We start from the raw sequence: 26320 nt of genomic DNA on the forward strand, positions 1-26320 counted from the left end.
GCTTGTAAGTTCGCCGGACACACCCTAAGGCAGAACAATGAAAGGTGGACTAAGATGATTATACATTGGAGACAGTGGAACCACAAACGAAAAAGGGAGAGGCCACAAATCGATGGTAAGATGACCTGAAGAAATACGCCGGGTCAAAATGGATGCAAATTTACCCAGATAGAGAGGCGTGGAAGAAAGAAGAGGAGGCCTATATCCAAGGATGGATGTTTAGGGCTGATTAGATAGATATTCTTTTTCTCATGATCATCTTTCAGTGCGTCACAGTTTTTCGATTTCTTTCTAACGCATTAAATTGTATGTGACAGAAAAAAGGCACGTCCGTGATTACAGACATTTACAACATTTATTCTCGTTATTCTAGTTGTCGATAGATGGCGCCATAATAAAAAAAATATTTTTTTTAATTAGATAATAATATTACAAATATAATCTGTATAATTTATAAGACTATACAAATCAAAGAAAATACCATTTTATAAATGCAAGAAGCACATTTGATTTGTTTTTATTCCAAATTGAAAATAAAATGTGACAACTGTCAGATTTAACTAAAATGTCATGTTAGAATAAATGTCATAAATGTGTATTATCACGGACTTACCCTTTTTCCTATCATTTATTACGCACTGAAAAATTCTCATGAAAAAGACAATAGAATGTCTTCCACTTCTGTTTGTCTACAAACTTCCTCGTTTCTTAGTATATTCCCCAAGCTAATTCCAAGGATTTATCTCTCCATTTTACGTTGTGGCCTTATCAATTTTTCCGCTGATATTTTTGTGAGAGTCAACAATTAGGCTCCGTATGTGAGGCTTTCCTTTTTAAATTGATTGAGTTTGTGATTGATCCTTTTTAAATTGATTAAACACGTCTCTGATTTTTCCAAATATAGCCTAGCCTAAACTAAACTTATTCTTTTGAGCAGTTCACATGTTTGGTTATCTCGTGTTAATCTTATTTCGTAACACAAATACACATATCTTTCCACAACTTCTATTGGCGATTCCTCAATTTCTATTAGCTCATTAGGGATGAGATTTATCATCATTTTTCTTTTTCCATGGTTTATTTTCAAACCTAAGTCATCTGTTATGAGAACAATGTCATCGGCATATCAGAGATGATTTAGTTTCTTTCCACCCATGTCATTATCCCTTTGAGTCCCACTCTAATCATTTAAATGCGTACTTCATGACTGCTATAAATAGTTTTGGCGACAAAGTATCTCCCTGCCGCACCCCTTTGCCAATTTTTATCTTTTCAATCAAGAAATGAAGGTTTACAGTTGCCGGGTTTTTGTATATATTTCGAATAATATTCGCTTTCGAATAATCTTCGCAACAGTTGCGTTACAGAAAAGTAATACACTACTGACAGAAACATGAGTAAAAAAGATCTTTATTTGACATATATTGCTCCAAATGATCTTGACACCAGTGCTTTGATTAGCCAAGAGCGCGTAATATATACGACTTGTTAGTGTAAGCGGACGTTCCTGAATGCGACCGTTAATGGTACAATTTTCATATTACCAGAATATATATATCTTCCAACATTCAGGCAAAGTGAGTTAACTGTGCAACATGTAGGTAGTTTAAATAATAGCACCGTTACCTTTATTTAAATATGTAACTTCCTATTCAATCGGACTTTTTCTTGATGTAAAGCAAGAATTTAGAAATCTATTCCTCGTGTCCCGAACTGTTCATTTATCTAACAATCCTCATATGTCATACTCACCTGACATCCGTCCTCTGAACATAGCAGCCAATTCTGAAAAAGGTAATATCAAGAAAATAAACATAAATTCAAAAAGGACATTAACTCAATCGTTCGCATTCTATAATATTAATAGAATACAGATAGATTCGTTGACGAGTTTTTGTACGCATTGTCACCTACGGATAGGCAGCGTCAATATGTTGCAAGGCGTCCACTTTATTACACATAACACTATGTGCACTCTTCTTCTGCTCTTCCCCTGCTTCTCTTCCTCAATCGGTTTTATTTCCACCAGTTTTTCTGTTAACATTCAATATAATTTATAAGGACAGGATTCGCCCGACAATATTTATATATTTTTACAGCTGACAATGACTCTATTTTTAAGAGGCCCCATCAGCGCGCCATTAAGACGGAAAACGCGCTCCAAGATTGCAGCTTTAATTGTGAATATTTTGTCGAGTTGTTTGGCACACATATATGTAATATACGTCTGATACGTCTAAAGGTGGGAAACAATCAATATAATGTCAGTTTATATGTTACTAACGCTAAAGTTAACATCTCTACTAGTTTTATTTCTTTTTATCTCACTATTTAATACGTTTTCCATCTTTTGCGCTATTTTGCCGGTTATTAGCGCGATCATAACTGTATAGTAAATAATGGCAGTACAGAGCCCAATTTGCGAAATATGTTAGTATGTGAAAATTACTCTATAATTAAATAAAATATTACAAAAACCAGTCTGTTCCACCATAAGAGGAACAAAAAAATAGGTTTTCTTCAAATAAACTTTTTTATCCCATGCCTAGATTTTGTGTCACATTGGAATTACTAAAATCGATTATCTATAACAAGAAATCGAACTTAACTGACTGATTTGGCAACATTTAGCGCGCCTATGTGTATAATGATATTATTATCACAATAATATGCCTTCGTCTTATATAGTGTCACGTACTGCCGACGCACTGTTGCCAAAGGTTCGCAGAACTTTCGAAAAACGGTGTTATCGGTGTTAAACAAAAAATATATAAATCTAATAAATGATTAATCTCATTGAGATAATGCCACACATCGCTATTTGTAATGATACTCCTAATATAATATGCAGGAGGTTTTAACATAAATATTTTACAATTCGGCTTTCTTTACTTTTTCCATAGACTGCTACCTACTGACTGAAACTATCCCCTTTTCGTATCGCATGTACTGGGAATGAACGATTTATCTATTTGGTCTGCATTATATCGACAATGTAATTCAGTATTGTAAGTATTATAACAATAATAGTACGGGATCCGACCGAATATAGGTCGATCTGTACCCATCTGTTTGCCGGACGAAACATTTTTTTATTAAATTTTATGCATAGACAAATATTTCTAGAATGGGTTGCCTTAGGCAACTTGCCTATCAAAATCGTGTCATAGCTATCCTTAAGGGAGGCCATAGGAGTTAAAATCAATATTTCCAGACATTTTTTTGAAAGTATGGTAGAATTATTTTATTTTTAAATTAAATAGGCATACTCAGTACAATTCATAGATTATTTAAGAAAAAATAGGTACAAAGAAAACTATAGAAAAATAAGCCAACGGTGGCAAATTTTTAAAGAAACCTCAAGAAACAATGAATTTTGCGGTGGACATGAGAACTCATGGTTGGATCATGGTAAATAATAAATTCAAAAAGATTTTATTAGCGTATGAGTTTCTCGAGCTAACGCTGTCAAGGTTTTTAGTTTTATCGAATTTTTACTGTTTGCTATCACTCAGAACAGAAGTCAAAACAACGAATTTTTTTTTGCAAAAAAGTGTGAAAATCAACATATTTATTACTGTTAAACAAAAAATAAGCATAAAACAAAAAATATCTCGATAGTGTTAACTCAAGAAATGTCTAAAGAAAATATATATAAAATTCCAGGTGAGTTGGTCAAGTAGTTTTTGAGTTACAATGTCTACACAGTCTACAGGTTTTGAAAAAAAACGCGTTTAAAGAATTGTCAACTTTTTCAATTTTTTTTGTCTGTCAAATCGTAAAGTGATGCACACCGGAATAAATTTTTAAATCGCGGGGTAATTTACAAAAGAAAATGAGAACAGCTGTTGACCGTTTCTCACTAGGCTCAAGCGCGCTGGCGCGAAGATGCTGCAAAGCGAGTCGAAGGTAGGGAGATAGTGTTTAATATCCCTATCTTCGACTCGCTTTGCAGCAGGTTCGCGTCAGCACGCTTAAACGTAATGAACAACGGTCAACAGCTGTTCTCATTTTTTTTTGTAAATTACTCCGCGATTCAAAAATATATGCCGGTGTGCATCATTTTACGATTTGACAGACAAAAAAATTGAAAATAAAAGTTGATAATACTTTTAACGCTTTTTCCTCCAAAACTGCTTTTTTCAAAGGCTGTAGACATTGTAACTCAAAAACTACTTGACCGACCCACCTGGAATTTTGTATGTATTTTCTTTAGACATTCCTTTTTTGTTTTGTGCTTATTTTTTGTTTAACAATAATAAATATGTTGATTTTCACCCTTTTTTTCCAAGAAAATTCGTTGTTTTGACTTCTGAGTGATATCAAAAAGTCAAAAGTCGATAAAACTAAAAAAACTCGACAGCGTTATCTCGAAAAACGCATAAGCTAATAAAATCTGTTAGAATTTTTTGTTTGCCATGATCCAATGATGAGTTCTGATATCCACCGCAAAATTCATTATATTTTGATGTGTCTTCAAAAATTTACCACCGTTGGCTTATTTTTCAATATTTTTTCTTGAATTTATTCTTGAATAATCTATGACTTATACTGAATATGCCTATTCAAATTAAAAATAAAATAATTCTACCATACTTTCAAAAAAAAAATTAATTGAAATATTGATTTCAACCCCTACGGCTCCCCCTTAAGGATAGCTATGACACGATTTTGACAGGCAACCCACGCTAGAAATATTTGTCTATGTGTGAAATTTAATAAAAAAAATGTTTCGTCCGGCAAGCAGATGGGTACAGATCGAGCTATATTCGGATCTTAGACTACAACAGTTGTTGAAATATAAAAAATTAATCATTTTTTATTTGGTTTAATTAATTTTTGGTTTGAATATTTACTGAGTCCTGCTCTGTAATCAGCATAACTAAGAACTGGTTACTTTATCTGTTACCAATTGCTTATATTGCACAAATTCCAATATTTTATATCTAGGGACAATCACCATTTAGTAAAACGAACGAGTCTCATCTTTGCTCCGACATTTTGATAGGTGAGGTAAATTATGATCTTATAGGAAATATTCTATTAATTTTAGCTCGATTCTAACTTACGAATAGGCATAAATGACAATTGTAATTCTTCATTATTATGAGTCGTGCTTTTCGTTGATTATGTTAGCCCAAGAGATGGTGATTATGATTTCACATAATAGCTACTAAGTATAGGGTTTGTTAAAAGAAGCTGGATGGTCTAATATTAGGCGAAATATACATCGGATCCAAAAACCAAAAAGCACGTTTCCAATATTTTTTAAAAACGTATCGAATGACACCAAACACGACCTTCCACCTCCACCCTCCACCCATCACGGTGGTGCGGGGAACAACTATGAAATCTAAAAATGGGAACACCCATTTTTTATTGCAGATTTGCATTCCTGGTGAAAAAGCGGTAAAACTTTAGAACGAGTTGAAAACTACAACTATCTTGGCACAATAATTAATCACACAAACGATTACTCCAAAGAAATCAAAGTTCGAATAGATAAAGCACGAACAAACTTCAATAAAATGAGAAAGGTACTTTGTGCAAGAGAACTGAAATTAGACTTGAGAGTTAGGCTGGCAAGGTGTTATATTTTCTCGACTCTGCTATACGGGATCGAAGCATGGACATTTAACGCGAGTTATACAACGACCGCTACCATACAGTATATTCTACCACGTGGATTTAACACGAGGCTACCGCCGCGTCGCAGCGTTGAATATTTTGGACTTAATTGCGACGTACTGGACAGCAAGATCAGCAATTATAAAATTATAAAACTCCATGTAAAACTCAATATTTTTCAGTCTGATAAATAAATCTCAAAATTAAAGTCTAATTTAAGTGTTAAATAAAACTCTGATTTTAATGTGTAATAAAAGTCTGATTAAAATCTCTAATTAAAGTCTGATTTTAAATTATTACGTTGTTACTAAAATCTTTGTAAGTCGAAAATAAAAGTTTAAATTTGTGAGTTAAGTTTTAAAAAAAGTGTTTTTCCCAAGAACCTTCATAATTCGCGTCGACTGCTAAAAAGTTGGAAGCATTTGAACTTTGGGTTCTATATAGAAAGAAGAATCCTGAAGATATAAATGGACCGAGCATGTAACAAACAACGAAGTCATGAGAAGAGTCAACAAAAGAATGGAAATAGTGGAAACCATCAAGACACGAAAGCTGCAATATCAGGGGCATGTTATGCGTAATGAGAGATACAGCCAGGCCCGGCCCTAGGGATTTTGCCGCCCTGGACAAGATCGGTGACCGCCGCCCCCCTCCTCTCTTGGTAGACCCATGACTCACCACCTTCCTTCAGCGAGTGCCACCTTAAACCACGATTGTATTTTTATTGATGTGTATTTTGTGCTAAATTATTTAATAGGCCATTTTCCACTTTTTTTGAACGCTATATACTTAAAAACACATATATTTTGCAATACTTTCATAAAATTTCACCAGATTACTATACATAATATATTAACACGCTTTAATATCCAAAAACTCACTATCCATAATTAAACCATTACTTTTTTAAGTAAGTAGCACTTTTATTGCTTTAACACCAGAAAAGTCTTTTAATAATTCTCCAAGATCCAGGGACTCAGCTATGTCGTGTTCAATAGAGATTGTCGCTAGAGCTCTCAAACGTTCCAGGAATATAGTTGATCTTAAGTAAGTTTTTATTAGTTTTAGCTTTGAAAAGCTTCTCTTTCCAGAGGCACTGTCAATAGTAGGGTTAATAAAATCCTCAAAGCAACATTAACGTTGGGTGCGAAATCAAAATCATACACTCTAATCATTTTCAAGGTATCTAGAGGTGTAGGTACTCTTGGGCTTCACAATCGTGGAAAGTACTTTGAGTTCATCTTTTATATCAGCATAATTTAGATCTTTTAACTCATTAAAAGCTAAATCATCACATAGCTTAAAACATTTATCTGATAAATCACTAACAATTATATCCTGAGTTTGGTTTATATCGTAAAAAAATTCAAAAATTTCACCACACCTCTTGATTTGCTGAAAACCATCGCTTGCATGCATTAACGGTTGTGTCTATAATTTTTAAATAGAAGTTACTTTTCTCTTTCTTGCTATGACTGTGCCTCCGATTTTTGAGTTCTCAATTTCTAACTTTGATGCCTAGCTCTTTTGCATCATTGTATCTGTCAAATAGCCCTGGAATTTTAAATCGCGTCTGAGAGACTTAAAATTGATTTCGGTTTTTTTCTAATAAACCGACTTGATACACTCCCATATCGATACTCTGCAGTGATTTGCTGACTACGTTGATGTGAAGTAAAATGTTATGCCATTTTATCACAGAGCAAAGAAAAGTAAAATAACGGATTTTATTTGCCAAACAGCTTGCCTCATGAGCAACCGTTTTATCGTTGTTATTATTGGCAGTAATTTCTATAAGAGCATCGTAGATTTCTTAAATTTGGTATCTGATGAGAGTAATTGCATTAATTCTACTTTCCCATCTAGTTTCGGACAAACGTTTCAATGTTAGGGTAGAAATATGATTTTTCAGTATAGCCCAACGATGAGTAGATGCTGAGAAAAAGTTGTACATTTTTGTCGCTAAGGAAAAGGAAGAAACTGCAAAGTGTGCGACTTTAGCAGCATTGTTCACGACTAAGTTGAGTGAATAGCTAGATCTTGGGACAAAAAATGCTCTAGGATTTAGTTTCAAAATTCTGTTTTGAACTCCCAAATTCTTCTCTTTCATGTTTGCTCCATTATCATACACTTATCCTCTCATATTGTCCAAAGGCATTCCCAATCCATTCAGTTTTTGGAAAATAACTCCTGCAAGTCCCAAGCTAGTGGTTTCCGGTACAGGCACAAATTAAAAAACAATTGTTCTGCAATTTTAACACTTTGTGAACAGGAACCTAAATCAACAAAACGTGCAAGAATAGTCATTTGTTCCGACGGAAATATCAGGTGTACCTACCTACAATCTAAAATTATGCTATAATACTTTGCTGATTTCAAAAAGTTTAAATTTTATTTTTGATTTGGTCATGGAGGAGCTGAATAATTTCGTTTTGAATGCGTTTTCCCAAGTAGTGATGCTGATCCCACTATTCTTATGCGATGAAGGAGAAGGCGGTGTTGTCGATTTCCCGTCGAATATACCTTGCAATTGTGATTGTTCCACTTTGTAATTCTCGTTTTTACAGTTGCATTTTTGCCGCTCTTGTTCATAATATTGATTTTTTATAATTTTAAAAACATAATAATTTATCATTTTTTCAATTCCAAAAATTGGCTGTCCTCTAAAATTTGCCGCCCTTAAATCTGCCGCCCTGGGCAGCCGCCCAGTTCGCCCACCCCTGGGGCCGGGCCTGGATACAGCATACTTCAATTAATTATGCAAGGGAAAATACAGGGCAAGAGAACTGTAGGAAGGAGAAGAATCTCATGGTTGCGTAACTTGAGGGAATGGTACGGAGTACGGATGCACATCAATCGAACTATTCAGAGCAGCAGCATCTAAGATCAGAAAAGCCATGATGATTGCCAACATTCGTCGGTGAGATGACATTCGTCGCGTAAAGAAGAAGATTCCTCGTGAAAAAATTAAGTACTTAACATTTATTCGAGACATTTTTTAGAATTGTTGATCCAATCTTGGTTTAGACGTTGTAGTACTATAATCGAAAAAAAAAACGATTTATCGTGATACTCTAAAAAAATTATGGAAATGGCCTAAAATCTCTAGAAATACACTTTCAAATAAAAACCAAAAAACAGGTGTTTATTATTTTTCAATAATTTATTGATTGACACCAAACACGGCCCCCCAACCTCACTCCGAGGGGTGGGGTGGAATCTTAAATAGGCAAATCCATTTTTTTGTTACAGATTCTGAATCTACATGCTACATTAAAAAGGAAACAATATTTTATCTAGATTTTCATTAGATTCACTGATGATGGACCGATAGGTTTGAAAACGTTCTGATGAACTCATTTTATTGAATCCATTGGGATTTAAAAAATTTTTTTTAGTAAATATACCTTTTACATAGAAGTGGTTTTTACTTCATGTTCCAGTTTGTTTAACTATAAGGTATACAGCCAACCCAGGGAACTACCCCTTTTTAGTTAATATTTTATCTGATTTTTTCTGATTCGCGATATTTAAGAGTACCTACCAAATAGATGAAACACAAAAAATTATAAGAAAAGTAGTCCACTATAAAGAAAATGATTTATTTACAAGCTGTAAGAGTAAGAAGTAATTTGAAAAGGATTTTAATTTAAACGATGATATTTCCAACATATTACAAGATAATATCACAAGAGTGTGAGAATAAATTGACAATAATGCGACAATTTTTCGAAATCTTGTTGACTGGCAATAGAGTATTGCCGAATGGAAACAAGTTTGAGAACAAAACTGGAGCAATATTTTCTTATTAATTTTTACTATCATCGTGTGAAAGAGAGCAAGAGGCTAGTTGTAACAATTTTCATAAAATCAAATATATCTTGACAGCGATTTTCCCAATTATCACTAATAAACACTAAACGCCAGTTTAACTCTTTCTGAATAAAATTGAACTGAAGAAAAGTTAAAAAGACTGGTATTTATTAATCAACTAACATTTTACCAAAAAAGTGCATTGTTACAACTTACCCCGCCCTTGGGGCTAGTTGTAACACCTAATGGGGTAGGTTATAACAGTACGAAAATTCGAATTTTTTGGTAAATTTCGAATAAAATACCAACGTTGATCCTATTGAAAGATGTTGCTCGACTTAATAACGTGACTTCCAGTGTTCCTAAATATAAATGTAGATTTCTACGCATAACAGTTTGGACCAAATCTAGACCAACTGGAAAATTTTGAGACCAGCAAGAAGTAAATTGCTTAGCTCTAAGTTTCACGGTGGTAAGCCAGTTTTCGCATCTTCATGGGAATTAGTCCAAAATATATTTCGGCGCACTTCAGAATTATGAAGCAATTTTACTTTCTTCTTCGGCTGTAAAAATTATCCCTGTTTTAGTATAGCCCACTTCTAGACTCTCATTGTTTTTCTTTTTTTTATATATCGGTATAGAGATACATGACACAGTCCGAAAGTTTTACTTGCTTGCCTTATGCTACGTTGATTATCTAAAGCTTCCGCTAAAGCTAACTCGTAGACTTCACTTCCTGGATTTTTGAGTTGTCTTTTCTGATTTTCTTTTATATTGTCTCATTCTGGAAGAAAAAAACTAAATAATACGTTTTTATATTGTATATCATAAATTTGGTAAGATTCGCCGCAATTTGTAACATGTTACAACAAGCCCCAAAGTTTTGTTGTAACAAACCCCGTAGCACACTTTTTTATATTTATTAAAATAACTGTAAAAATGGCTTTCCAATCGTAAAATCGTTGAGCAACATCAAAGTACAACTAAAGTTAGAAAAGAAATGAACAACGAAAGTTTCATTTCCGTTTAAAACAGCGATACTCAAACTTTTTTTTCCTGGGCCACATAGTAGATATGGCCACAGCTTGCGGGCCGCAATCAAGATGAACTCCAGGAACAAGGAAATACAGGGTGTTGGTCAGGAGATGATCAAGGAAATACAGGGTGTTTTATTGGGAAACGGAAATACTTAAACGGTGAAAAGAGGTAAATGAGGCGGTTCTAGACATAATACATTTATTGCTCCACCGACTTTATAACAGAGTTATAATATCGTGTTTTATCGATTTTGCCCATTTTTTTCTGGATCCATAACTTTAGAACCACCTTGTATATTATTTTGATATTTGGTACACATATGTCACATTTAGAACCCAAACCACCCAACTACTAATCACAAGAAAAATCCAGGTCCGGATTAAACAAAATTATAAATCCATTGTGACCTTGAAACAACATCCTGTATATTGAAATTTTCAAAACTCGTTTGCACATCTGAAAAGAGCTTTAATGGAGCTTCCATTTTTTGCGCAGACAATTCAATGATTTAATTTTAAAATTATATCGAAATTTTTAAGAACTCGAACTTTCAAAACAAAAATTTCGAGCAAGAAATTGAAGCGAGAAATTAAACTTAGTTTTTCTGATCTTTTCAAATGTGCAGACGAATTTTGACAATTTGAATAAACAGGGTGTTGTTTCAAGGTCACAATTATTTTAAATTTTTTTTGTTAATCCCGACCTGAATTTTTCTTGTGATTAATAAATGAGTCATTGCAATGTAGTAAATAAGTATTGATTATTTTTAAAATGAGTATTTGTTCATTAACTTTAATAATTTATTATTAAAAGGTAATAATACCTTGCTTTTTAATCAGAGTTCTTAAAAACTTCAATATAATTTAAAATTAAAGTCATTAAATTGACTGCCTTACTCCCAAACACGCCTCAAACACATCGGCACACTATCAAATAATCTGAAAAAACACGTGAAATTTGACAAAAAGTTTGATCACAGGGCCCTTTAGTTGGACTTCGGGCCGTATAAAAACACTAGAGGGCCGCATGCGGCCCGCGGGCCGCAGTTTGAGTATCACTGGTTGAAAACAATAGCGATACCCAAAATTTTATAAGTGTCAAATTTTATATTACCTCATCCAAATGAAGCAAGTGCACAAAACTATTATTTGCAACTATCAGAGGATGACGGGCTAAACGGTGTCATTGCAGGGCGATAAGAGAATTGGATTGAGTCAGCTAAATTAGTTAAAAACGGCCAAATAACCAATGAAAAAGCCGTGTTACTACTTACACCTGTTACAAGCCCCTTGTTCTCCTATTAATTTTTTTTACATTTTAGTAAAAAATACTTTACGCTGTCTAAATTTGTCTTCTTTAAAAATAAGCTTAAATTTATAGCATCCTTATTTAATAATCTATTATAGCATCTAACTTATCTTTTCCATAATTTCAGCTCTTACACTATACACTCATGGAATAAACGGTTATAAATTTCTGATACAATGACAGGAAATGCCCGAGGATACTTATTAGACTTAAACACAATAAAGTGTCTTTAATGAAATGCTGACATTCCCATCCGAGTTTTTGTAAATGACTATTTGAAATAAGTTAAAAATGTTTATTATCGTGAATTATTAACAAAATGGTTTTAATTATAATCCTCTGAGGAAAATATTTTGTTTACTTTTAGAAAATTATTTATGTCTTAATTGCTTGTATCAACTGGGATTTAATTGCATAATATGTTATTTTTACTGGTGATGTTTAAGATTCTTATTCTGTTTTTAAATTGAAAGAAATAGCGACCCACAACACATGAGGACACTAAATAAGGACATGTCGAATGCTGTGAGAATAGATATTGGAAAATTTATCAGCGAAAGAATTTTACAGAACTGTAGAACAAAATTTAAGCATGTACGTGATGAGACGAAAAGTAGCAGTAATTAAAAAAGAATTCTTTAGCCAAGAGTGTACTTCACGACAAAAATTGTACTTTGGCAACAGATAGAACATACCGTAACCGGTAATTATTGATAAATATCCTTGATAAATATACAGAGTATATTTATCAATCAACGTTATAACTGTATTCGCGAAGCAAATCCTGGACTACAATATTGGGCGTTCGCGGTGGTCGAATTTTTTCCTCTAATCTCTAAACACCCTTCGGACGTAAAATTGGGTGTTTGGCACTGTGCTGTTTTTTTTTTATTTATCTGTTGACTATTCTGTTGACTATGTGGCGTCTTCACTATAACTGTGAACTGACTGAATGAACAAAATGAATTCATACTGTAGTGGGAGCACGCAAAATAGAATTCTATTTTGTTGACGTCACAAAACGAATTTCACAATGCGAGAATCGACGGTTGCTAGGCAACGTGACGTCACTAAAATAGAATTATATTTTGCGTGCTCCCACTACTAACTGGTGTGACTTTCGTATAGTTGTTCTTGTTGCGTACAAATTTTTCTAAATAATTACAATACTTAAATTATTTTATAGTTATTTGTTAATGTTGAAGCTTAATATTTTGTAATATTTTATTATACAGGGTGGGCCAAAGAAAACAGTCCACCTCGATATTTGGCAGTAGGTATTAGATTTTAAGGAAATGCCGAAACAGGTCGATTTTTATATTTATATTGCAATTTTTTGGCATATATTTCATACTAGTGACGTCATCCATCTGAGCGTGATGACGTAATCGATGATTTTTTTAAGTGGGAATAGGGGTCGTGTGGCAGCTCATTTGAAAGGGTGTTCAATTCTCTATTCAGTAATATAAACATTAATATGATTTTTTATACAGTGTGACCAAAAAATAATGTTTGAATTAAATTAATTGACGCAAAAAGAAGAATGTATGTATTTTCATTAACTCAAAATACATTGTAGTGCTGTCAGAAAATAGAAAAAAAAATATTTCGCAAATAAACATTTCTTTTCGCTTAAATTAAATCACAAACAGCCTCCCACCTACCTCTTGGCAGTTTGAACATTTAACTTAAGCCAAAAGTAATGTTTATTTGTCAAATAAACATTTTTTTTTGTATTTTCTGACAGCAATAGAATGTATTTTGTGTTAAATAAATTACATACATTCTTCTTTTTGTGTCAATTAATTTAATTCAAAAATTATTTTTTTGGTCACACTGTATAAATAATGATATTAATGTTTATATTACTGAATAGAGAATTAAATTATTTTTCAAATGAGCTGTCACAAGACCCCTATTTCCATTTAAAAAATCATAAATTACGTCATCACTCCCAGGTGGATGACGTCACTAGTATAAAATATATATTAAAAAATTGTAATTTAAAAATAAAAATCGACCTGTTTCGGCATTTTCTTAAAATCCAATACCTACTGCAAAATATCGAGGTGGACTATTTTCTTTGGCCCACCCTGTATTTTGTAATATTTTTCTTAGATGCGAGTATTCAGTTTATTGTGGAGTTTATTTCCACATTCCACGTTAATAATTAGTTAAATTAGACGACCTTTATAAAGTTTTATTGTTGTTTCAGGTCCAGCATTACATCCTTGTCGTTCAAGCTCAAGACTCTGGCCATCCTGCACTATCAAGCACTCTAACGGTGTATTGCAACGTCTTGGATCTCAACGACAACGCCCCTCTTTTCGACCCAATGTCCTATAGCAATGAAGTGTTTGAAAATGTGACCATCGGAACTGCTGTGGTGACCGTTAGTGCTACTGATGCTGATTCTGGTAAGTACTAATGGCATTAAAAATTTGGTTTCCTTGAAAGCGGCACCGACAAACTGCGACCGTAACACTGCGATGAATGACGTCAGATTACAGTGAGAAATTCAAGATCCTTCACTGCGGCAATGAAATGTGTAAACTCAGCAAGCGGTGGCTTCCAACGCATCCTTGGAAACCACTGCTATTATTTTGCGTGGTACAGTTTTTTATGACGTCATTCATCGCAGTGTTACGGTTGCAGTTTGTCGGTGCCGCTTTCGAGGAAACCCAAGTTTAAACCTGAGAAATTACCACTACACCGTTATAAATATTACATAAGCATTTAGACAAGGCGAAAACGGCGGGTTCGAAGGGAAAAATATTCCCATGGGATTTTTTTGCATAATCACATTCGTGAGACATCCCAGAATAAGGTTCAAGAAGTCGCCCAAGTGAAAAGTGGGCCAATTTTTTTTTAACAATTTTTTTTAATCAAATTGCAAGAATCGATATTTTTGGCCCGAACAATTTTTTCTTTAATTTTTTGGACCATTGTGGACAAAAAAGGTCTCATAATTTTTCTCTAAAGTTGATCGTTTTCGACTTATAAGCAATTTAAAATTGAAAAAAACGAAAAATGGCGATTTTCAAGGCTTAATAACTCGGTTAAAAGTTATTATTATGAAAGTCAATATATGACTAAATCAAAGTTTGAAGCCCCCCCTACAAGATCCTGAAGAAATTTTTGTCATTATTTTATTACTAAACTGTTATTTTTAAGTAATAATAATAAGCGTCATGCACGTGTGCGCTGTGCGGGGCTGTAAATGCTGAGTGCGAGAGAGAAGCTATTCCAGCAGTCCAATTGTGCATCTTACTCGCACTCACATTTACAGCAGCGTCAATACGATACAACCACTCATTGTTATTAATTAAAAATAACAGCTTAGTAGTAAATTAATGACACAGATTTCTTCAGGATCATGTAACGGCGACTTTAAACTTTGATTTAGTCACTTTCTGACTTTCAAAATAATAATTTTTGACCGAGTTATTAAGCCTTAAAAATGGCCATTTTCGCGTTTTTCAAATTTTAACTTGCTTATAACTCGAAAAAGATCAACTTTAGAGAAAAATTATAAGAGACCTTTTTTGTCCAGAATGGTCCAAAAAACCTAATATAAAATTAGTCCGGGCCAAAATATTGATTTTTGCAATTTGATTAAAAAAAAATTGTTAAAAAAAAATTGGCCCACTTTTCTCGTGGGCGACTTCTTGAACCTTATTCTGGGATGTCTCACGAATGTGATTATGCAAAAATATCTCATGGGAATATTTTTCTCAACGAACCCGCCATTTCCGTCTTGTCTAATTAGCATTTGCTTCTATCTAGCGGTTAAAGATATATTATGGTCCAAGTAATGAAGCTTAAAATAGGACAAAACCTCGCAATTTTTACAGAATGGATCGATTTGCTTGAAAATTCGAGAATAAGTAGTGGATAGTTCAAGGGTCAAAATTTATATGATGCTGCAAGGCGTTTTTACCATGGGGGTGGTTGCCACCTCATCTAGGGGGTGGACATTTTTTGTTGTTATTTTGACCGCAAAAGTTGGTAAAAACATCCATTCTAAGCAAATAACGTTTTATATATTTTTTTGATAAAATTAATAGTTTTCGATTTATTTGCTGCCGAAAGTGTTAGTTTTATATCGAAAAAATCAATGCTTTTAATAAGTTATCTGCTACTAACTCAAAATGTTTTCGTTTAATCAAAACAACTTTACTGAACAAAAATGTACCTTTTGAAAAAATAAACAAAACCGTTTTTTTTTTAATTTTCTTTAAGACCAATAGTAATCGAGCTATACTTTATTATATGTTAGCTCTTCTTCGTCAAATGCTAGATATTGTAGTTTCAAAGTCAAAAGACGGAAAAACTATGCACTTTTCGAGGATAACTTGTTCAAACTAATTTAAAGTATTTAAAAATATCTACCTCCAGAAATAGAAAAATAACCTCGAGCTCAAAAATTAAGTGACTTATAATGAAAAGAATGTCAGTCCCTATTTTTTTCAGCGAAAAAGTGATCGGAAGCAACCCCCTAATCACCACCTTAATTAAAATTAGTCATTGAACCTATTTGTCTTCTTTATTTATGTATTATTAATAGGTTCTAGAAGTTTTACTGGCTTAGAATGATTATTTTTTTTAAAAAACTGGAGTTAAAAGCGAATAACGAATTTTTGTAGTTTGGTATAAATGTTATTTTCAGCAGAATAGAAAGATTAGCATCAGAGATACGAGAAAATGTTTAAATATGAAATTGTAGGTTATTTAATTCCCAAGAACTTAATTTGAAAAAAATTTGTTTACGGCAAAAATTGAGTGAATCGTAAATGAGTATATCGAAAAACATTGATTTTTTCGATATAAAACTAACACTTTCGATAGCGAATAAATCGAAAACTACCAATTTTATCAAAAAAATATATAGAACATTTTTTGCTTAGAATGAATGTTTTTATCAACTTTTGCGGTCAAAATTTAATAAAAAATTTCCACCCCCGAGATGGGGTAGCAACCACCCCCATGGTAAAAGAGCCTTTCGGCATCATATAGATTTTGATCCTTGGACTATCCACTACTTATTCTCAACTTTTCAAGCAAATCGATCCATTCTGTAAAAATTGCGAGGTGAAAACCTTCTGTTCCTGGACTAATAATTATTGTTTTGATATATTGAGTTCTAACTATAAAGTGTATAAGAATGAATAATCTCCCTAAAAATTCCATTTTGCCAATATCTAGAGACTTAAACAAATCTCGCATCATCTTTCTTTTGAGTCACCTGTCAAGTGTCTAAATTACCCTAAAGTATAACCTCCACCTAAATTTTTTGGTCTACGTTCAGATATATCTTTCTATCCTTTAGAAGAAATTGTAATGTTTGTTCTTATTTTCAAATTTCGTTTATACTTTCAAATATTATTAATTTGATGATGCTTCTGGGGTTTAACTAATAACTGTCAGAAATCAGAAAAAAAATTTATTTCACAAATAAACATTGCTTTTCACTTAAATTAAATGTTTTAGGGAGGTGGCCGGTGGGAGCTGGTTTGAACAGTGTATACTTCTATCCTACAGCTCTGCTGGACTCCGATGTTTTAATATAGTAAAGATAGAGTGCAGTGAAATTTTTTCCAGATTTTGTTAAATTTCTTCCTGATATTGAGGTGTCAATTTTTTTTTTTTTTCTATGGAGAAGTGTCCTATTTTTTCTACTTTTATAATGTAATTATAAATAATTAATTTTATAATACGAAACATCCTTTTCGTGTGATAAGACGGAACTTTTAGAGTTAAACAGGAAGGCGAATATTTAGAACAACGACCAATCAAAGCAGGAATCCCACAGGGCAGTGTTCTGGGAAACGTAGGTACTACATTTATTGTATTCCTGTGACATCCCTGTTACATAAAATATTAAATTGGCCACATTTTCAGACGACACTGCATACTCATGTCAGTAAAACATTTGAAGAAACAGCTAGAGATTCCTAGAATGTAGTGAACAAAGTGAACACTTTGAATAATAAATGGCGCATAAAAATTAATTAAGGAAAATGTACCCATATCGATTTCACTTACAAAAAAATAAAATAAAAAAATAATCACCCAGTTAGACTAAACAATAATATCGTCCCGTACAAGAAAACAGTTAAATACCTTGCGCTACATTTGGATAGCAAATTAAAGTGGCAGGAACATATCAGAAAGAAAACTGTAGAACTGAAACCAAAAAAACAAAAGTTATATTGGTTATTAGGTAGAAGGTCACAACTTACAATCAAGAACAAGGTATTATAGTTTAAAAACAAACTCGAAAACCAGTATGGTCCTATGGTCTACAGTACCTACTAGCGAGAATAACATTGCTTGCCTCAAATAGTCCAAAACCGAGTATTAAGAAACAGTCAACGCTCCGTGGTATATCCGCAACAAAGATCTACATCGGGAACTTCGTGTAGTAACAATTAAATAAGAAATAAAGAAGATTGCCAAGGGTCACGAAAACCGACTTCATGGCCATGGCCATACAAATAGGAAACTGTTAGAACTGTTAGATAATCAAGACCTATCCGCAGGCTCAAACGCACCAAACCTTTTGAACGTGTGTAATAGTGATAAATGTATAAATGTCAGTTTAAATTCAAGCAGTGAACCTAGCCACAACAGTGAAGTGTGCAAATTCTCAGGTGAACAGTTAAGAATGCTATGCTATTAAAATAGCAGATTAGGTTAAATATAAAATGCTGGTTAATCCTTTAACCAGAATTGGACAAAGGACGATGAATAAAGAATTAAGGGATTTAACAATCCTTTAAGGATTGTTCCTTTAATAAAAAAAATATATCGTCTTCGCTCCGTAGTGGGACATTTGGTTGCCCTCTAGTCAACTCTAGTGCATGCAAAGTGAATCAGTTTGGTTATCCAGTGTAACCCAATTTTATTCTAACTGTTTAAAAATTTGTTACATCTATAATCATATTAAGTAAAATATGTTCGTAGGAATTCATATCAAAGTTAGTGTTTGCCCATCAACAAAAACGCAAACCATTTTCCTTAGCTTTTAAATAAATCTATTCGAACTGTTTATAGAAAACAAGAAAAGTAGCTAAACGCTGCTACAAAAATGTATCTCTAACCATAGAGAATAGTTAAAGGTCGTTCTCGTCAATCGTAGAATTTCCTGGTAATCACCATCCTCTATCGTATATGGTGACTCTATAAATGTCTGCCGAACACCAGATCTATTAACCAGTGTCGTCCTTCATATGGTCGTGTATCAAACTAATAGTTTTTTATGTTGTTTATAAGGGCATCGTAATGAACATACTCATACTGAGATTTTATGATTAGTTGGCACGTGAATTTGATAGTAATGCAAAATGCTATTTAAAGAAACGTTGTGTGTTTGTCCAAAAAGGTCGATTTCATACCCACAAACTGAAACTTGTTTTAATCGACAGATTTCGAGTCAGGAAACTGAGAAGGCTTTGTTTTCTTCAGTTTCCAGGATGTTGTTAATGGTTTTAACTTAACCTACAATTTTAATATGCAAATGGTAAAAACTAACTATTATCTAAGAAATTTCCATTGATCCTTCTAATTTGTCTTTAAAATAGAGTCACAAAATGGAGTGTGGTATTTTTTTCAATATCACTCACTTGACACCAATTTGAATATTTTCTTTCTTTTGAGCTTTCTCAAAGTCTTGTATTATCAACAAATATTTCTTCCTTTTTATCAGAGCCTTGTATTATCAACAAACTCAGTTCCTCGGTATTGTGGTGGAATTAGATACATTTCTCGCACATTAGGTAAAGTTGAAAAATCATCAAAACTGATTTTTCGCATTTTTGCATAAAATTTTATTTTTGAACATGTTCCACCAATTCTAGATAAAAATAAACTTCATATTCAGATTCAGCGCCCTCGAAAACATAAAGAATCAACAAAATTTGTCATTCACCTTGAAGTTGATTTTCGTGGTCGGTGAAGTTTCGGTATAACGTAATTTTAGAGCTTGCTGCCGCTCGCCTATAAAAGTGTTCACTTCAAAAAAGTATAAAAAAAGAGAATTCAATGATTTTCTAGCGGAATTAAGCATACATACAAAATCAACAGCCTATTTACAATTTTTATATCTATTAAAATATTTGAACTGTAAAATCTATCTTATACTTGTATAGGGTGTCAATTTAAAAAGTTGCCACCCCTATAATTTGGTCCCTATAGAAAATCTAAAAATATACAAAAACACGTCAAATTTATTTGTGAGGGGGACATTTTATAGACTAGTTTTCAATTAAATTACACTAACCCTCTAGCGGGGGCGGACATAATCCCCAAAATCTTTAATGGAAAGGGGATTGAGTGATACCTCATTTTAAAGGTCGTTCGATTATCTTTTCAAAAATACCAAATACATTATATTTCTTTTCAGTAGTTTTAATTTTTTTTATAATTAATTTTAATAATTAAATATCGAGTTCAGAACTCCAAAAATTTTTTTAGAGTATTGAACGCCAAATGGAATTTTTTTTTGGTGTTGAAGTATTTAGAGTATTTTTTTGAAGTATTTTTGGAAAAATCAAGTAAAATCGTAAAGATATTAAGTATAGAGTTCAGAACTCCAAAATTTTTTAGAGTATTGAGTCCAAGATTTTTCCAAAAGTACTGAAAAGAAATATAAGGCATGTGGTATTTTTGAAAAGGTAATTTAATGACCTTCAAAATGAGGTATCACTCAACCCCCCTTTCCATTAAAGATTTTGGGGGTTGTGCCCGACCCCGCTATAGGGTTGATGCAATTTAGTTGAAAACTGGTTTACAAAATGTCCCGCTCACAAATAAATTTGACGTGTTTTTGCATATTTTTTGATTTTCTATATGAACCAAATTATAGGGGGTGGCAACTTTTCAAATTGACACACTGTATATAACATTATTGTGAAAAAATTGTTAACTACATTTCTCATATGACTATCGCTCCAGCACTGACCGCTGACCACTATCATTTGACAAGATTGATCTTATCCATCGCGAGCAAGTATCTATCTAGTTGGCTAAATTGATTTTACAGTTTTCTATTTTAACGAGGGAATACCGAAGATTGCAGAAGAGCAGACGACTAAGATCGAGTTGTTATGCCAAAAACAGGGAGTAGCAGATAGACGTTAATATAACTGTTCGTTAAGTGCTCCAGAAGATTTTTAGCAGAAGTAAATTGTTTGATGAATTAAATGAGAGCCTTCGAAGATTGAAGGCTTTGTTTAACGAAGGTAGATATATTGTTTGTGCATTTACAACTAGTAGAAGAACGGTTTGAGCGCAATGGTAGTCGTAAATTTTATGATGTATTTTAGTATGGTAGATATAGAGGTGTGTCGTTCTCGGTTGACTGAATCCTTTGAAATGAATCTTTGAAATTAAGCAGTGAATTTTTTGGTTTTTGGTGAGTTTAAAATAACGTTGTACCCAAAGTAAAAGTATTAATAGAGAGTTACATCAGATGACAGAATGTATCATTAAACTTGTATGCTTCTAATCATACTATTTTCCTAATCATCGCTTTTATCCTTAAAAAACGTTTATCTATATTTATTTATTGATAAAGCGCAACAGGCCTAGGGCTAAGAAGTTTAATTATCCATTACAATATTTACTATTTACATTTATTTATATAAAATATACTTACTTAATATATCTTATGGTCTTTCCATATATTTCATTAAACGCTTCCTTCCATTGATTTCTGTCCAATACTTTTTTCCAATTCTCTAAATTATATTTTTTGTGGGTCTTCATATACGCTGCCCTTCCATCACTTTCTTGATCTACCTTCTCTTCTTTTTTATTGGCTTTCGTGAAAGTACCATTTGTGGGATTTTTTCATTTCCCATTCTTTCAAGTGTCCTAAATATCGTATCATATTTGGTTCGTTATATAATTCTTCAAGTTCTTTATTATTTCTTCTTCCCCGTTGACCGTCTATTTTCACACCTCAGTTTTGTCCATGTCAAAGTTAATCAATATTTCTTTTCCCTTAATTTCTCTTTTTAAAAAACGTGTGTAACCAAAATAATTTTATACTGCTAATTATCTAAGCATAATAGCAAATACCTCAGTTTTATGATGAAAAAACGGGAACAGGAATATACAAAGAATGGGATGGAAATAAACCTAAAGAAAACTGAATACCTAACAACGAAGAATGCAGAAATAAAACATCTGGAAATAGGCGAAGGCAAGCAAACAAATCAGAGGAACAGACAGGTACAAGTATTTAGGTTTCATAATATCAAACAAAGGAACAACTGAAGAAGATATAAAAAGAGACTAGGATAAACAGACGACTGCATACTAAAATTGAACCGAGTACTGTAGGATAAGAACATCAGCATAAAAACAAAAAGAATAATATATAATACGATGACAAGAAGTATCCTCACTTATGGGTGTGAAAATTGGACAATAAATAAGAAAACCAAAAACAAAATAAAAGCAACAGAGATGGAATTCCTAAGAAGAACTGTAGAATAACAAGAATATATATAAAAAATCCAAATTTTCATTTAATCCAAATTTTCATTTAATTTAAGAAAATGTCAGTGAATTGGTACATGGAACGTCCAGGGACTGATCCAAAACCCTGGAAAGTTACACATCATTGAAAAAGAAATGGCAGACCACAATCTTTCGGTACTGGGACTCTCAGAAACTCACTGGAGAGGAAAAGGGCATTTTAAAACAACTGCTGGCAACGTTGTCTATTTTTCAGGCCCAGATAACAAAAGTACAAATGGAGTCGCAATAATTGTACCCTCTAAACTTAACGACTGCGTAATTGGATATAATACTGTTGATGACAGGATAATATCCCTTAAAATGAGAATATCCACCAATACCCTACACCTTGTCCAGGTATACGCTCCTACAACAGCTGCACAAGAAGAAGACATCAACAGGTTCTATGGTCGTCTAGAAGAAACTGTTCGCGCTATTCCGAATCGTGAACTCGTCATAATTTTAGGAGATTTTAATGCCAAAGTGGGGTCATCTAATGAAAATATTGAAGGAGTGCTGGGCAAAAATGGACTGGGACAGAGAAATGAGAATGGCGACCATCTAGTGGAGTTCTGTGTAGAACAACATCTTACAATTACAAACACGTTATATCAACATCATCCACGGAGATTATACACATGGCGCAGCCCAGATGGACGAACAAGGAATCAAATAGACTACATCCTAATAAGATCAAGATAAACTCTCCAATTTAAGATTTGCTGATGACACTACACTTATAGCAGCAAATGAGCAAGAAATGTTTGATCTTCTGCGAAGAGTTGAGTACGAAAGCAATAAAGTTGGTCTGAAAATCAATAAAGCTAAGACAAAAATAATGGTGGTCGATAGATTTGACACTATTCAACTGACGTAACATATTACAGGAATACCAGATAGTAAACACCTTTGTCTATCTCGGGTATAGTATAACTAGCGATGGTAACTGTGAAGCAGAAGTTCGGAGACGTATTGGTATGGCAAAAAATGCGATGAGTCGCCTAACTAAACTTTGGAAAGACAGATCTCTCTCTCAAAATATCAAGATGAGACTGGTGAATGCCCTTGTATTCTCAATATTTCTATACGGAGCAGAGACTTGGATTCTTCGCGCATGCGAGCGCCAAAAAATTGATGCCTTTGAGATGTGGTGCTGGAGAAGAATGCTGCGCATACCTTGGACAGCTCATAGGACAAACGTTTCCATTCTAAACCAACTCAATATTAAAAAAAGGCTGTCCACAATATTATGTCTGCAACGAATTCTGCAATTCTTTGGTCACGTGGTTCGCAGAGGTGACGACAGTTTGGAGAGATTAATTGTTTCTGGAAACGTTCCGGGGAGAAGATCAAGAGGACGATCACCAACTAGATGGTCTGACCAAATAAAGCATTCAGCTAGAAACTCATTCTGCGAAGCTCTTAGAGCAGCTGAAGATAGAGACCAATGGAGAAACATTGTTAGGAATATTGGAAGAAATCACGATCCTCAGTAATGGGGAAATGACAGGAGAGAGAGATATAATAAATAACATAGAGATTAGGAGAAGAATGGGAGTGAACTCAGACATAATAGACTACATCGGACAGAAAAGATTAACTTGGTACGGATATGTTAGAAGAGCAGACCAAAATCGTTGGATTATCAGTTGAAACAGAATAACAGAGTGGAGCCCGATAGGAAGAAGAAAGAGAGGCAGACTCCGAAGATTCTTCAGAGATGAAGTGGACGAAGCAATAGAGAGAAAAAATCTACATGATGAGGACTGGCAAGACAGAAAGAGCTGGAAAGAACGGTTGAGTGAAGGAATACAGTGAAAACTGTGGAAATCCTTAGTATATAATAGCAAAGCAAGGTAAGAGGCGTTCAACAAAGACATGGGCTACCTCTCTAACTTTTTAGATAGAGTAGTAAAGATAGAGTAGTAATGACAACTGGCTGGAGGCACATTGAAAACAGACAAAGTCATGTTTACACAAGAAGAAGAGGAACAAGGAGATTTACGTTGATTCATTTTCAAGATTCGGTGAAAGACATCTCTACAGCACCCACGGGAAGACATCATATATAATTTATGGTGATATATCTCAAACTACAACGTTTAATGGATGTTTTCTAATCAAATGGCGTTGTTAGTTTAAATATGCTTTGTATGACACGTTTATGCCAATGTAATTATTTTGTAAATCCTCTGGCGTAATAGTTATAACTCATAAAGCTTCACAGTTTTTCTTTTGTATTAATATTACAAACATATAATATGTAATTAGATTGTCGACAAGTATGGTTAGTACAGTATAAATCCTGATGCACGTCATTATCTACGTCAGAGATCTAAATTGACATTGTAGCCAAATTAAAAAAAAACCTAAATTCATTTTCAATCAAATTAATTTTAAATAAAATTAATTATTGCAGAAGTGCATTATTATACTTTCTTACGTTCTTACATTTTTCTTGTAAAGATGTAGTATCCGGAAAATTTTAATTATTTTTTGATCTGTTTGTCCTTCGTCCAGTGTGTGTTTAATGTTATTTATTAGTTGCAATTTTTTTTTAAATTACTTTCTTGCCATTCAAATGTTATCTACATTTTGCTGGGATATCTTCCTGTTTTGACGAAATGCCCCTGATGATGCTAAGTTAGCGAAAGTATACTTGGGCAAGATTTGATTAAACTATATGCTCGAAATCTGCCTTTTATTCCTATAAATTCCATATATTCGAGCATTCAACCTACTTCTATTTTAATATATTTGACACTAACTAAGATGAAAAGTCAATATTGTGACAATATACTCAGGCGCGCTAAATGGAAGTAATACTCTCATTAGAATTCGAAATATTTTTACGTAAAATATACTTACCTTCAAAACTCACAATTAATAATAATCTATTTTTTCAAATAATCCGATAACTTAGTTCTATTACACAAAAATATAATTAATTAATTATAAACAAACACTACTTCACTATGGATCAACACTAACGAATTCCAATATCTTAGAAAATAGAAAATAATACACTATTGCACTGAACAGATATCGATATAGATAAAAGAACCGTGCTAGATAACGAGAATCGTGCTATTACACTTAAACGGTGCAGGTTTGTCAAAATGGCAGTGACTGTTTCTCTATGTTGCCTAATCAGTTATTAGTTATAATATTTTCGATTTCTTGTTATAGATAATCAATTTTAGTAGTTCCAATGTGACACAAAATCTAGACATGGGATAAAAAAGTTTATTCGAAGAAAGTGTATTTTTTTGTTCTTCTTAATGGCGGTACTTTTTCTTAAATATTTTATTTAATTATAGAGTAATTTAATAAAAATCGTCAAATATTATTTCTCCGCGTATATTATAAAATATCGATAGTGGCTGTAATTCAGGTGTACTTCTCTAAAAGATTCTAAGAAGAAACAGACCTGTGAGTTAAAAATTGTGTTGGTATCATGTAACGTTACTTGCTATGACGCGGATGACGTGCATCGGAATTTATACTGTACCAACTGTACACGAAAATAATTAAAATCAACAAATTATTGGTATTTTTTACGTTACGATAGATAGTAACATTTTTACGTAGAAGTTCTTGGTTTGTGGAACAATTAACATTTCTGAAGAAAAATGTACATACAAGTATATAAACAATGAGGTTTTTATTTTACACGGGAGTATAACCGTACAATGTACCAACGGGGCATAGAAGTAGCCAATTAGAAGATTTCTACGGTGTTTATTTCTTAAGTTGATTAATCTTCTTCTTACAGTGCCGTCTTCATAATTGAAGTTTGACAAATCAGTCTGTATATTCGACTATACTTAAACCTACAAGAGTATTTTTCTTTGCCCTTCGCTTTCATTTATGTTTAGCTATAATTGGAGTATCTCGATAACATTCCAAACCTGTATATCTATTTCAAAGAGGCTATATTATAAGTAGATAAACAAAACATGCTAAAGCAGTCATATTCTAACTTTCTTCTTTTAATCGTTTACAT

General features: G+C 33.1%; 1 protein-coding gene across 1 annotated transcript in view; it reads left to right on the plus strand.

Annotated features, from left to right (window-relative positions):
• The window catches only part of LOC114342329 (cadherin-related tumor suppressor), a 509267-nt gene that overhangs the window by 389355 nt on the left and 93592 nt on the right, over positions 1-26320 (plus strand). The window contains exon 6 of the mRNA XM_050647448.1: positions 14003-14204. Within this exon, the coding sequence (XP_050503405.1) occupies positions 14003-14204 (202 nt within the window). The remainder of the gene's footprint in view (positions 1-14002; positions 14205-26320) is intronic.

Source organism: Diabrotica virgifera, chromosome 3, assembly GCF_917563875.1.
Source record: "Diabrotica virgifera virgifera chromosome 3, PGI_DIABVI_V3a".
In the NCBI taxonomy this organism is placed as follows: Eukaryota; Metazoa; Arthropoda; class Insecta; order Coleoptera; family Chrysomelidae; genus Diabrotica; species Diabrotica virgifera.